Source organism: Leuciscus leuciscus (genome assembly GCF_965113295.1).
Source record: "Leuciscus leuciscus genome assembly, chromosome: 11".
Lineage (NCBI taxonomy): Eukaryota > Metazoa > Chordata > Actinopteri > Cypriniformes > Leuciscidae > Leuciscus > Leuciscus leuciscus.
In genome coordinates this window covers 22,857,153-22,872,365 of record NC_138735.1, presented here as the reverse complement: position 1 = coordinate 22,872,365, position 15,213 = coordinate 22,857,153, and the positions used below count along the sequence as shown (strand labels likewise).

The 15,213-nt window shown below is 36.2% G+C and overlaps 2 protein-coding genes across 3 annotated transcripts in view; both read right to left on the bottom strand.

The window, feature by feature from the left end:
• The window catches only part of tnk2a (tyrosine kinase, non-receptor, 2a), a 31,742-nt gene extending 28,465 nt beyond the window's left edge, over positions 1 to 3,277 (bottom strand). The window contains exons 1-2 of the mRNA XM_082184053.1: positions 2,942 to 3,277; positions 1,263 to 1,410 (exon numbers count right to left, since the gene is read on the bottom strand). The gene's annotated coding sequence lies outside the window, so the exon portion shown is untranslated. The remainder of the gene's footprint in view (positions 1 to 1,262; positions 1,411 to 2,941) is intronic.
• Positions 3,278 to 3,416: 139 nt separating this feature from the next.
• tfr1b (transferrin receptor 1b) lies at positions 3,417 to 14,960 on the bottom strand. 2 transcript variants are annotated; one of them, XM_082184054.1, is made up of 18 exons: positions 14,818 to 14,960; positions 12,576 to 12,625; positions 12,272 to 12,488; positions 11,413 to 11,584; positions 9,856 to 9,993; positions 9,566 to 9,653; positions 9,305 to 9,430; positions 9,057 to 9,155; positions 8,597 to 8,736; positions 8,339 to 8,499; positions 8,143 to 8,259; positions 7,972 to 8,057; positions 7,806 to 7,869; positions 6,518 to 6,644; positions 6,309 to 6,399; positions 5,840 to 6,076; positions 5,585 to 5,734; positions 3,417 to 5,485 (listed from the first exon to the last, which is right to left on the bottom strand). In XM_082184054.1, exons 2-18 carry the CDS (start codon positions 12,618 to 12,620, stop codon positions 5,243 to 5,245), a joined length of 2,301 nt encoding a protein of 766 aa, XP_082040180.1. In that variant the 5' UTR covers positions 12,621 to 12,625; positions 14,818 to 14,960; the 3' UTR covers positions 3,417 to 5,242. The 2 variants fall into 2 exon arrangements, with proteins under 2 accessions (XP_082040180.1, XP_082040181.1); XM_082184055.1 differs by having other exon boundaries at positions 11,413 to 11,578.
• Between the last annotated feature and the right edge of the window lie 253 nt (positions 14,961 to 15,213).

The following is a 15,213-nucleotide window of genomic DNA, read 5'->3' as shown; positions in this document are numbered from 1 at the left end:
ATACCTTCACTCTAGGGGTCAAACAACTAAAAATCAAGTCAGGAATCTTGGTGTGACACTAGAGTCAGACCTTAGTTTCAGTAGTCATGTCAAAGCAATAACTAAATCAGCATACTATCATCTGAAAAATATTGCAAGAATTAGATGCTTTGTTTCCAGACAAGACTTAGAGAAACTTGTGCATGCTTTCATCACCAGCAGGGTGGATTATTGTAATGGACTCCTCACTGGCCTTCCCAAAAAGACCATAAGACAGTTGCAGCTCATACAGAACGCTGCCGCTAGGATTCTGAGCAGAACCAGAAAATATGAACATATCACACCAGTCCTCAGGTCTTTACACTGGCTCCCAGTTAAACTTAGGATTGATTTTAAAGTATTATTACTGGTATATAAATCATTCAATGGCCTAGGACCTCAATACATTGCAGATATGCTCACTGAATATAAACCCAACAGATCACTCAGATCATTAGGATCATATCAGCTAGAAATACCAAGGGTTCACTCTAAGCATGGCGAGTCTGCTTTTAGCTATTATGCCAGCCGCAGCTGGAACCAGCTTCCAGAGGAGATCAGATGTGCTCCTACTGTAGTTACATTCAAATCCAGACTCAAAACACATCTGTTTAACTATGCATTTAATGAATGAGCACTGTGCCCATGTTCGTCCGACTGTATGTACTGTATTTTATTTTTTATTTTTCTAAACTGTTTTAATTATTCTTATTTCTTTTTATTATTTTAATTTCTTCTATGTAAAGCACTTTGAATTGCCATTGTGTATGAAATGTGCTATATAAATAAACTTGCCTTGCCTTGCCTTATATAGTGGTACAGCAGGTTTAGAAACCAAATATTAAATATTTCATAACCAATTTAAACTATTCAGTCTGTTTCAGGACATTCTAAGTTTAGAGAACTAAACAGAAATAAGTAGATAGATAGATAGATAGATAGATAGATAGATAGATAGATAGATAGATAGATAGATAGACAGACAGACAGACAGACAGACAGACAGACAGACAGACAGATAGATAGATAGATAGATAGATAGATAGATAGATAGATAGATAGATAGATAGATAGATAGATAGATAGATAGATAGATAGACCTTATAATAGAAATATGTCATCATAACCTATTTAACAATTCAGTCTTTTATTCAGGACATTCTAAGTTTAGAGAACTAAATATAGCCTTGCTTATTTATCCAGCAAGGCATTTATGGTGAACTGATATCTAGAAGTGGTCTTACCAAGCTTTAGGCCAGTCCCGAGGTCTTCAGAAAATGTCCACTAAATAGAAGATGTCAGGGACGGTCCTCTGGCGGTCCAGTGTTTGACAAGGCCATGACAGGCACATATGAGCCAAATCAAGGCCGCTTCTGACTAGGCAACGTCAAACTGCACAACAGATTTACATATGTAGAGATGAGTAATCATGGTGAGCTTTTATTACCTTGTTACAATTTTCAAACATTTGTTACTGATTGCAAAGATTTGCACACATAGATGCATGTAAGAGGGATAATCGTGAACCCTGTAGTGTAAGGTGAACATCATCCAGTTTACATTCAAATCGTTCTTGTGGACTGACTTATCTCTTTCATTCAATGAACAAACACGCCCTGAACGAGTCAGTTGCTGAATTGGGAACTGCATACTAGCAGACTGCTCTTAAGAGAAGTAGCTATATTAGTATGTGGTTTCCGAATTCAGCAAGTGTTTTGAATCTGTATAAGACTCTGACTTAATATGTACTGTATAATAACGCTTGTTTTGGTCACAAACGACTGTTATACAAATCTGTTGAGTGAATGATTCAGTGAATCATGTCATTCATAAAACACTTTCGCCACTTGCGTAACAACAGCATTCAAATCTAAATGAATCTTTTTGGAGAATGGATTCAAAAGATTCGAATAACTGAAAGTAATATAAATCCATGTTATTTTAGCATCACTGAGATTTGTATTCATCATTTTAATTTTAAAATGTTAGTAATTTTGTTGTTTTTGTTATTTTAGTAATTGAATTTTTTAAATGTCTAGTTTTTATTTATTTTTATTTCAGTTTTAGTTATTTTAGTAGGCTACATCAAGTTAAACTAAATGAAAATGACAAATGTTGCTTTGGAAACTAGCAGAAATAAAATGTTCTGTTTTTCATTTAGCATTTATTTTATTTCATGTAACGTTAACTCATTTTTTAGTTAACTGTAAAATAGCCCTGATCTAAATCTGTGACCAGTTGAATTCTATACCAAGACTTGGCAACCGGATAGTTGGGATAATGAACTATATTACCTGGGGATATAATTGTTTATTGTTTGTGACTGGATTATTAGGCTATTACATATTGAACAGTTGCGTTTTGTCGTATTTTGAGTCGTGCTAAAGAACACCATTTACCCGTGATATCACTGTAATGCACTCCATCTTGTGGTTTCTTTAAATTATAACATTTTATTTCAAATGTAGCTTAGATCGAATAGAAATATAAATCATAAGCCGGGAAGTCGGTCCAAAAGGAACTATATAAAACATTTTGAGTTTCCCATCTGGACAGCATTTCAGGAACCATCAGCGCGTTTCGAGTCTTCATCTCAGGCCCATCAGTGTGGTCTAGCTAGACAGCACGCTAGGTGTTGAGACACAGCCACTCTTCTTTATTTCAGATAGAGGCGGACATAACAAGCTAATTCAAACAAGCGTAAGTAACCTCTCTATAAATAGATAGTTTAGTTAAACCAAATAGGCATTAAAAGGCCGGTGTTATCATCCTGATCACATGCTCTGTAGTGATGCAGTCAGTCATCAGGATGGTTAGCGCAGAGGTACCTGCATTGATCAGTGCCGCAGTCCGAGCTCACATTCATGTAGTTTTGAGTGAATTATATATCAAAACAGACAAGACAGTCAAATAGTATACTTACCTCTTAAATAGTCGTTTTAAAGAAAGGGAATAAGCTGATCAGCGGCCGTAATCCTTCTTCACCCTCGGTACAAGGATGCATCTCTTTCTTAAAGCGACAGCGCTTTTTACGCAGACGAGCGCGCGGGGGCGTTTGTATCTTTTTTGGGAATCTTATGTGGTTTTCATGGTGCATTATGGGGATTTTGCACTCCATTACAGCATATTTTCTTTAATTGCTTGTGAGGACCACCAACTGACACACACTTTATTTTATTTTATAGACGAAGCCAGTTACAAATACACTATTATAACATATCTTTTGGATTTTTTTTCTTTTTTTTCAAAATGTTGGCCCTCACAGTTTAACAAATATGAACACAAATGTTTGTCCCCATCAGGTGCAAATTAAAGACAAATATGTTCAATGTTTTTCACTACAGATCTGTTTTATGTCTTGTGAGGTAAGAAAATAATAATAAAGTCTTACACAGCAGTAAACATACTAGCAATGCCAGAGTTTATTGCAGAGCAAATTAAGGTCGACAGATATCAGTTCTAACAAGTAATCAAATAATTGTAACCCCAACACATCTGGACATATTCAAAATCAATTTCAACTTCCCTGCTATTTATTTTGCTAAACATACATTTGGTAAATCATCCCCACTTGTCTAAGTAAAAGTAAAATTTAGATTGATTCATGCACATTTTTACATGCTATGAAAGTTCAAACTATTTCTGTTTCTGGTAAGTGCCACAAAGAGGAGAAAAGACAGTTTCAGAATAGTATGCATAACTTGCTAAATGTGTCCACCAAACTTCGTCAGAAGTGCCTTCAAACTTGAAACCATTACGTAAAATCATAAGTAAGGTAATCAGTCATACATAATATTTAAATCATTATGCAATATGACACCATCCTCTTTCATAACACCTGGCTTAGAAAAATAAGTACAGAAATAAACAACCAAAAAGCAAAAATCTGAGTTTCTATATAAATTACAATTACACAGAAACAGTGAAATCTGAAACAAGAACCCAATGAAACACTGAAAAGAAACTGACTCTGATAAACAAAAGTCATGACTAGATGTAACTTACAACTTCAGTAGTTATCTAAAGTTATTAATAGAAACAAAGCAGGAAAAAGCCACACAAAAAAATGAAAAATAAATATTTACATAAACTATGGGAAACACTGTTCCCGATAATTTGATCCACCCTACAGTGAAATATGAGGATCACTGCCCTCGATATATACACGCCGGTAGGCAAAAACTACCTTCAAACACTCCACATTATGGAAGACACTGCTCCCGATAATGGTTTTAGAATAGAAATATAAATGTTACAGAGAAATGCTGTTGTCACTTAAATATTGAGCCCACGAGTTTGGTCAAATGGAAACCTGCTTTGCCAATAAATTGAATTGTTTCAGACCAACGAGAACTAAAAAGATACTTCAAGTTCAATATGAGAAGATCTGAAAAACCATTCAAAATCATGACTCAAGAGCCCAAACTTTTTTTTCTGGTTTCAATTTTGCCAATTTATGGCTTTTCTTAAAAAAAAAATTTTTTTTTTAAGAGGAACTGCTCCGTGAGAAATAAAACAGGTGCTTTTGAGCTTATTTCCTCAAGCACCTGTAACAAGAGACATTTCTGATGCCAGCTGTTGGTAACATGCATTTCTGTTAGCAGATGCTGCTTTTAAGAACTGACAGTATAACCGTCACAATTATGGAAGACACTGCTTCCGATAATTTAAAAATAAGACACTTTTATAGTGAACACTGTCACTGATAAATAAGAAATAAATATAGTATGGTCCTCAGTTGGTCACAAAGTCTGAGTTTGGGTTTTTTACATGAAAATAAAATCCTCAAGTAGCAGCCGAGACCAAGATTTACTCCATATGCAACTTGATAATGAGTCCTGGATGAGGAAAAACATCTTGACAGAAATAACAACTAGAACTTGAAATGCACCCTAAAATCAGTTTTCAGAAGAGCAAGGGACAAATATGGTATTATCTATCCTTAGTCAAGCAATAATAATACTTGTATAATAATTAGATATTATAATCATAAATTATATAGATATCATTCTTATTTTATTATCTCAATATAGTTCTTAATGTTTAAAGAACTTTCACAATTTAACTTAAAGCTGCCCTATCATACATTTTGAAGCATCTTGGGCAAAATTCATTGTTCCAAATCAAATCAAATCTACTTTCATAGTGGCAGGATTATGTGTGTATCGAGAAGCACTTTTAAGCAAAACCGATGTCAGCTTGGTTGATGCAATGCTGAAAAATGCTATATCTCGTTGTCTAAGGACCAGATATCTCCAGCCAGGTCATTGGCACAGCCCTGGATGGTCCAGGTGAGTAGAGCAAAATTTCTTAGGACCTGGTCTTTGTCGAAGCTTACATTTTTTGCATGTACATCATCCAGGTACTTTTCCAGATCTGTGGTGGTTTGCCACCCATTACCAAAGAAAATGTGGCGGAACGGGATCTCTCTCAGAGAGACGTAAGGGGACAGAAAATTATGCTCCACCTTAAAAAAAAAAAAAAAGACAAGAACATGAGAACTTGGCCAATATGCATCAATCAATGATACAAGATGCGCCTAGAGAAGCCAAGAGAATAACTTCACCTTCATTATGCGGTTATTGATTATGCGACACATCTCGATGTCATCCAGGTCGCTGTTATCGGTGTCAATAACTAGAGAGGCTGCGGCACGGCCAAAGGAGCTCTTTGCTGCGTTCAGCCACTCCGTTGACAAAGACTCAATTTGATCGACCTGTTGAAAGAATTTTGAGAAACGAGCAAGTTATTTTGCAAATTCAAAACTGGTTTAAGTAAACCAGCATAGCAAAAACATCATGCATATGACAAAAAGCAGTACCTTGTCATATTTGAGACTTTTAACACGACTGATGATGTTGCTCACGTGATCTGTGATCACGTTGCCATACGTGGTAACGTCCAGTTTGAGAATGTGGTCATGAACGAGACGGAGGGCCATCTGCCCAGCAACCTGAGCAGCAACCAAGACCTGATTAACCACATTCTGATCGGTGATACGATCCAGTTCATTTTGACGATCCATATCGGTTCCAAAATACTCGTAGTCACCAGTGGCCTGGTGAAAGAAATCATAAAATGAGTAAACAAACATTTGGATGACCTTTATGAACAGAGCAACACTTAGGGCCATCAGTCTCTTAAAAGCACTGGGTAGTGAGCTTGAATAGTAAGAAAAATGGCTTTTTGGGGACCTTAAGTAAGGTCAGGCGCAATGATTAATTGATCAATTCTTTCATTTTTTTATCGTTAAATTGACAGACCAATAAAACATTAAAAAAACCATTTACCTGAGAAGGGGTGAAACTAAAAGACACAGATGGGATTCCAGAAAAGGCCAGGAAAGGATATGCAGCATCATCCATCTGCATTGGCTTCAGACTGGGAATAAAACGACAACTGATTCAGGAGCATGTGCATGGCATATCACCACAGAAACAATCATGATTATCTTGATGTTTCGATCCATTATAGCAAAAATCAAAGCAGATTTACTCACAGAGATGACAAATGTCCACCGAAACTCTGGAGAAGGCTTGAACCTGAAGGCTTTTTGACTTTTTTCAGGGTGTTCTGCAGAAGGGTGTGCAACAAAGGACTGGCAGAAGCTCTAAAGGAGCCCACACCTGATGATTAAATAGAAACATTTAATTTTTTAAAGGATATGGAGAAGACAGGGAAAGAACCTACAAATTGCATTAGTGGAACTCGAACTTGTCCGCCACATGATCACCATCGAATTTCTCAGGTGCATAGGCACTAATATGTTTTAGGTAATATAACTGCCATGTATCTTTTCCAATATGATGTGTTTTTACCACAAAATCAAACATCTTGGAATTTCTACTAATATGGAAGTGTTGAATATTCATTTACAGAAATGCATGCTATTCAGAAAAAGGCACAATAGAGATATTTAAACGCATTCATTTAATTATTTATTTCTCAAGTTATTCCGTCATTCACACAGATAAAAAACTGTTGGGAAAAGATAAGATGCATAATGATTTAACATCTTGGGCCCCTAATAATAATAATAATGATAATATCTGTGTGTAAACTTGATCTCACTACATTGGCTGCCGGTCAAATATAGAATTGATTTTAAAATTCTATTGTTTGTTTTTAAATCCATTCATAATGAGGCACCACAGTATTTGTCAGACCTGCTACACCCTTACGCTCAGTCAAGGTCACTTAGATCAGCTAATTCTGGTCTATTGCAAGTTCCGAGGACTAGATTAAAAAATAGAGGAGATCGTGCCTTTTCTGCCATCGGCCCTAAATTATGGAATAGTCTCCCGGTCCATATCAGAATTGCCCCAACTCTATCGGCCTTTAAGTCTACTCTTAAGACTTATTTCTTTTCTTTGGCGTTTAATACATCTTGACTCATTGTTTTATGATTTTACTTTCGTGTGTTATACCCATTCTATAACTGGTGTTTATAAATTGTAAAATGTTTATTTTTACATTTTATTATTACTAGTCTTTTTATTATTTTCTTTTTTCTCTCTCTGTGTGTACAGCACTTTGGTCAACTTCGGTTGTTTTTAAATTGTGCTTTATAAATAAACATTGTATTGTATTGTAAACACAGTGAAGAATTAATACAACAAAAAAACAGTCATGACATTCTGTCTTTACAGGAAATTGTGCAACTTGGTACCGAAAAACATTAAGGTATTGTGACAAACCTTAATAGATATAATAAAATAAAATAAAATAAAAACATTTGTAATTTGTTGTACAAAAGCCTATAATAAACTTGCACTCAGTAAACTTACCAGTAACAACCCCATCCAAACTGATGTAGGTAAAGGCTTTCCTGTCCAGTGACGCCAAGTATCCCTGTTTAACACAGAAGAAACAACACGTTACAAAACCGTAACTGAGCTTTAAAACAAACTGCTTACAATTATTGCCAAGCACAGATGACATTGGCACACAAACCTCAAGCCATTCAGTAACTCCGACGTTACCAAAATCCCCTGCAGTCCAGCTGGCAAACACAATGCTTCTTTTGGGTTTGAAACCATCTAAGGTGAAGAGGACAAGGAGTGAACGCATGATGCCACAATCTACTGACAGACTGCATTTGAACACAGGTAGAGAAGAACAAACCTTTCTTCATCTCTGTGAAAACCCTTGCAAGCTCCATCAGAAGAGTAGTGCCAACTGTAGACTTGGCATATCCCCAGCTCAGGGAGTCCCTCTGCGCTCCAATCACGACATAGCGATCTGACGGATTCACACAACCACAATGAGACTAGAGACGTTCAGATCCCTAGACTTATTTAAGCAAAATGTAGAAACTCACCAGGGTCAACGTATCCTTTGATGACTCCAAACACGTTATGGATCTTGGTGTCAACAAGGTAATTATTGACATCTACGGCTACTTTGTCATTTTCTTGTCCCAACTTGTAATCCGAGAAGTCACCTCTAAAATGATCAGGAACTTTGCTTGCTTCCATTTTTCTGTGAGAATTGAAAGAATACCAATTAATTTTGATGTTTCTGGAAAAAGATTTTTTTTTTTTAAATGTGATCAAAGTAAACCAAAACTATAACGTACGCAAATATTTGTTTTGCCATTTTATTAGTAATCGTCTGGGCGAGAATTCCTGGAAGACCAGAGGACCTGCCTGGTGGAAACTGTGTGTGATTAAAAGATGGGAATCCTGGGGTGTAAGGATCACCTGATCCAAGGTGGACCTGTAATTAATGACCAGAATGAATGAATAAACAACAAAAACAATAAATAAAACACATTTGTGATCACTGTAATCAAACCATCACTGTTACTGATTTTTAATGTATTGTAAAAGTCCAAATTTAACAGGCAATTTATATTGCCTTTGCCAATATCTAAAAAAACATTATAATAAATATATTATAAAAACTTTTATTATAAAATAAAATAATATAATATAATTAGTCTTTCAATTTGAAATACATTTTTATTTAATTAAAGAAGTTGTAATAGCAAAACAGTCAACACAACCATATGAATTTCATTCTTCTGCATAACTTACATGACCATAGAGCTCAGTATCCTCAGACATTGTTTTATAGTCAGCCTTGTCTGGGTAGATCAGAGCTGCTACTGCACCCATCTTAGCAGCATTCATAACCTAAAATGGTGACAAACATATTTTGATCAGCACTAGCAAAAAGTATGTTACTATTAATAGACTGTTACTGTTAATGGAGTTGGGCATATTTAACCAGGAGTGTCTAGCAAAACACTAATAGTTCAGAAAGAAAATGAACTTAGTGTTACCTTCTGTGCCATGCTGATTTTTCCAGCTCTCATCAGTACGACAGACCCATTTAGATTCACTTTGTATTCGTTCTTCACGGTCTGCAGGTCAGCAAGCTCACCATAGTTGACGTACACCACTCTGCCCTGTGAATATAATTGTTTGAGAAAATAATTGAGAATGCAAGTCATGGGACAACTACATGACATAGCTGACTGAGAAAGCAAGCAAAAAAAAAAAAAAGAATCTCAAGTGTTTCCTGCAGGAAGATGAAGGCTCACCTCTTTATGTCCTGTTTCACTGTAAGCCAGGAAACCCTTTGGACTTCCGATCTCCTCTGAACCAAACCACACTTTGTTTGGCTTGGAGCTTTTAGGGTTAAAAACAGTCCATATTACAAATAGCGCAATCAAAGTAAGATGGAAGAACTATGACTGCAGCTACTATGGTGTTCTAAAGTGTTGCTATGCGTTTTTTACAGTGTTCAACTGCTGTGCAGTTGCCAGAGTATACTTGATGGTTGCAGAGTGATTTCTTTTTATCGTACAGTGTTTCTGGAGAGATTACTGACCTGTTAGGATACTGTAGCTTCACATAGTGCTCATCAACCCAGGGTTCCATTTCCAGTTTGGTGAAAATATCATGGATTTGGTCACCTAACTTGTTATCTACAGGTGATCCTGCATAACGGTCCCTCTGGGAATTCTCCCTTGATGGAAGAACAATCGAAAGTCAGAAAAGAACAATAGCAGATGCGTACATTTACTCATTCACAATTGTGTTAATGTTTAAACTGGCAATGCTAACAATAATCAATAATATTAAAGCTAACATTTTAGTTTAGGGTCCAATACTCACTATTAACTAACCTCAAACTCTTAATTACTGCTTATTATTAGTTGTTCTATTGTTAAATTTAGGTATTGGTTAGGATTAGGGATGTAGAATAAGGTCATGCAGAATAAGGCATTAATAATATTAATCACATATTATGTGCTTTATGAGTACTAATAAACAGCCAATATGTAGGGATGTTGCGGTGACGGATTTTTTCCACCGGTTAATCGACGTGTAAAAAAACCGGTAATCCCGGTGTCACCGGGGTTGCGTGTCGGGGATTTCGGATGGCCGAAAATGCGGACGTGCACACGTCTCAATTTACTTTCACTTTAATTAGCGGCAATTCAGTAGCATTTGTTTGAATTAATCATGGGTTAATTTATTTTATTCTTAATAAAAATACACAAAACAATAAGAAACTCGCTTGTATTACACACATCTTTATTGCAAAATGAATAATAACTTGACACACCATGCAAAAACTAAACAAAAGCACTTATGAAACACCTTTAAAGTGCATTTATTAACAAAACGAATCACTGCACACATCGTGCAAGTATCAAACAAGAAATTATATAAAAAAATTCACTATTCGTTAAATAAAGTGCCTGCCTTTTTCAGCAAAAAAAAAAAAAAAAACACCGCACAACCATCGAATATGAAACGAACGAACATCAAAAACTTCGTTAAATAAGGTAGCCTACCCGAATAATCACTGGACACTTAAGTGCAAAAAAAAACCTAATATAAAAATTAAACTCACGTTAAGCTGTTAAAAGATGTGCGTGTAAATTCGAAGTGTTACCTCCGGATGCTGCCACTTTCATCAGGCAAAGTTTACAGGTTGCCTCGTTAACGTTTTCAGGTTCCCTGTTGGCATTTGGTTTGAATCCAAAATATTTCCAAATAGGTGCTTTTGCATTTCGCTTTGAAACCAGATCTTCCGCCATCCTTTGCCAGTTAGCTCGCCTCACTCTCCTCAAATGATAAATGAAATCGGACACCTGCTGCTTTACTGCGGCGCTCGTTCCGCTTACGCTAAATTACGAAGGCACGTAGTCACTAACTGAATTAAGTGCTTTATTGCTAAAGGCTAAAACTTCAACACGATGGGGACGGTGGTCAAGTGCTATGACCGGTAGGTGGGTTAAACACTGTGTATCACCGGTAACACCGACTATCGCAACAAGCCTACCAATATCCTAGTAAAATGTTTGCTAATAAGCTAGTTAAAAGTGAGAATTGTATCCTAAACTAAAGTGTTACCATTTTAATGATTTAAAGATACCTTAATTTTGTTTCGATGTTTACAGATGACAGTTTATCATTCAGAAGTTTAACAATGTCACTCCAATCCATAGAAGGTGCAGAAGCAGCATAAATTGGTTGAACTTCAGAGTTTTCCAAAGAGCAGGAAGGCGACTCAGACTTACGGTGGATATAGTATCCAATGACTAAACCTGGCACAAGAAAAGAAAAAAGAAAAGAGAAAACAAGAGAGTAGTTTCTCACATGAGTTGGTCACTCACAGCATTATGGGGTGAAGCATTTTTGTACTGAACAGACCATCATCCCTGGACACATTTATATCACTTTTAACAAATGAATTAAATCAATATTTTCATATCTGTTTATTTATATTTACATGGTAAACAGTAAACAATTTATGAAGTGCATGGGATAATGTACATAAACCAAGAATAATACAAGATCACCTGATCCCCTTTCCGCAATGTGGAATCATGGAATCCAGTCATAAAAACGGAATTTACTGTATAATGTGGAATGTCATAGATTTGGCAAACTTTGGATGAACAAAAAGTATGGGTGTACACTTAAACAAATCATGATATGATCTCACTGATGTGACCACTCTAGGCTGTTCCCTGGAGCATACGATCACATCAGTGTGATTATAATGTTCAGTGTGTCATGTGATCAACTGCTAAATTCAAATCTGCTCTAGCACAGACAAATGCTAGAGCAGAATTTATAGCATCATTATAATATACAAAATGTATAGCATCATTATAAATGTGTTCAAACGACCATAAGGCCACTAGTTTATTATTCTTTAATAATGACTGAATGATATTTAATGACATTAGGATATGGTAAAGAACTGAATAAACTACATAAACACTCACCCAAACAGACAGTCAGCATTACACCCACGCAAACCAGAATCCTCCGCTTGGTCAATGGCGCCAACACACTGGATCCGATGTACTCGTCGCGTTGCACGTGTCCTTGTTCTGTAACATCCATTTCCTCCTCCTCACCTTCCACAGAGAGCTTCACCTCCACACGGCTGCTGTCTCCATCAGGATTCTGACTGAACCGGCTGTATGAGCGACCGTTTATCTGTTAACAGGGGGGGAAATAATTAAGCTTCAAATTCCAGAGAAATACACAAAAGTCAATGACAAGTTTGTTCAAAACAGAACTTACTATTCTCGAAATTTTCATTTTGGCTTGGTCAATTGTTCCCGCCATGGTATCTGAAATGGAAGAGATATATCTTTAGCAACAAAGTTTCTCACAAGATCAGACAAAGAGCCCTTTTTTAAAGTCTCTGAATTCATAAACACAGTCCTACTTGTTCAAAGTTCAAACATTATTTATCCACTGAAAAAAGGACAAGTCTTTTGATTCGTTGAACTGCATCCAAAACCCAGAGCCGCCCTCTACAGCGGCTCCAGAGCTAGTTAAAGCAGTGATAGGAATCAATATGCCGATTATATAATGTTGATAATGTGACGTGCACCAAAAACATTTAGCCAACTAATTGTGAAATACTATGTTTAGTTTAAATCTAGTGGCCCAATAACCTATTTACACTAACTAAAGGAAGAGTGACAAATACAGATGGAAAAATACAAAATTACTTTTAAATTTACGCATTTAGTAGTTGCATTAACTAAAGCATCTTCCAACAAGAGAAACATAAGCAATTCGCCCCAAATCCAAAAATATTTATAGTATACAGTACAATGCCAGGTTTTATACAGCTAGATTAGGGCAGAGGAGAAATGTAAAAGAAAAATGTATTGTGTTGGCGTGCATTGGTTTAAGGTTTAAACTTGTATATTAAACAGCAACTATCCAGATAAACAAGCAATGACAGAAAAATTAGAGCCACAGGTTTATGACCCAAAAGTTTTTTTTGAGACAGTCTTTGTAAAAACTGTGGCTTTATAATTAGTGAGGAAATACTTGTTGCAGGACATACTTCCCAATAATGTCTGTTGTTATGAGGTTTATTATATCATTTTTCTGCATTTAACTGAATCTACAATTGTTTGAATGACAAAAAACTAATTGTTTCATTAGAGGAAGTAGTTGCATGTGGCTAGGATAACTTCCTAGTAATTCAACCACCAACAGCCACAATTGGCGCCAACTTAACAGGAAAGAGTTTGGCAGTTAAGACTGAAAACAAAAACGCTAGAAGGCCAATGAATGAGTCAGGACACTTCTAAATAAACGTTAAGCCAAACCCAACCCAACCTTTGCCTTAGTTTAGATAATGACCTTGACGATGCCGATACTATCTGCAATGATATTTCAAGGTTCTTGAGCACAAAACAGCATTCATCACGTTTCAACAACCTTGAACAGGAAAATAATTATAAAAAGTATAAAGCGGGTTTAATAATCAAATAAAAAACTGAAATTACAATCTCATCTCTATTCTAAGTCCAATTAATTCATTTATCCAGCAAAGGTGATCAACATGTCAGCCCAATGAGTATGGGGGGGATGGGGGTGTCCCCTTCCAAGCATAAATGCAATTTAAGCTCAATTAGACATGGAAGCGTGAAGATATTATCCTTCAAGACATGTGAGAGTCACAAACAGCATCACACATGGATACGGAGGAGAGTTCACAATGACTTCTATTGTAAATCAGGTTATAAACCACTTAATGCAAAGCATTGAGAAAACAACAAAATTAGAAAATATAGGCCTATTTTTTTACGTTATTCTAATCTCCAGACTACAAGGTTACAAGGAAGTTCCTTATTACAGCACATGCAGCAAGGACGAATATCAATATATTTATTTATTTTCACTGTCTGTAAAGTAGTCATTAAGTTTATATAAGAAAATAAGGCAAATATATGTATTACTCTTTATAGAACACTTGAAGGTCAGAGATGTTAGCACTTCCTTCCTGCCCACGTGCTCGTGGCGCAAAAATATAGTTCATCCTTACTTTAGCTTATGTTCTAGAGAAATTATTAATAGAACACAACCTTAAGCACAAATTAATATTAAATTCAGATCACGTTATGCCAAGTAAGACCTTTTTATTGTTGTTTATTACCCATTTACATTTCAATTTTAGGTCTGTATTTCCGCCTACATAATCATTGTCAAAGAGACTATCTACTGATCTTTCTAGTTTTAACCACATAAGTAATGTGTATGTTTAACATTTTAACAATAGTGCAAACCGCTAAAAAACATACAACAACAATCAACTTATTTATTCATCCAAAGCATGGGATGAGGTTCAATGACAGTACACGATATTCTCACCTAGCTGTCATTGCAGCCATCCTGCTAATTCATTAAAGATGGAGCGTAGTGGCATATTGAAGTGCAACATTCTTGCTTTTACATGAGAATACTGGTCCTGTAAATGAATGTTTCTTCTTATGTGTGTTGTTTAAATGCCAGTACTTACTTGCAAAAGCGAATTTTTAATGTCCTCCTGAATGCTCTCCACGCGCTCGGCCGCCAACACCGGTTAGGGTTGAACCGTAGACGGTGGGTGGGTGGAACATGCACGGCACGTATACACCGCGCACGCGCACTGGCGCAGATCTAAACTTCTTCTTCTTCTTCTTTACTATTTATGGCGGGTTGCAACCAACTTTTTCAGGTGCATACCGCCACCTACTGTACCGGAGTGTGTAAATCAAGATTTTAGTACTTCAGTGCACCCAAAAAAACAAACAAAAAAAAAACACCCCTATTTAACCAAACCTATATGTAACCCTGTAGATTTGAGAAAGTTAAAGAGAGCTTTCCAACACTTCCTTGTTTCCTCACTCATCCCTAGAATCCCTTCTAAATTCCA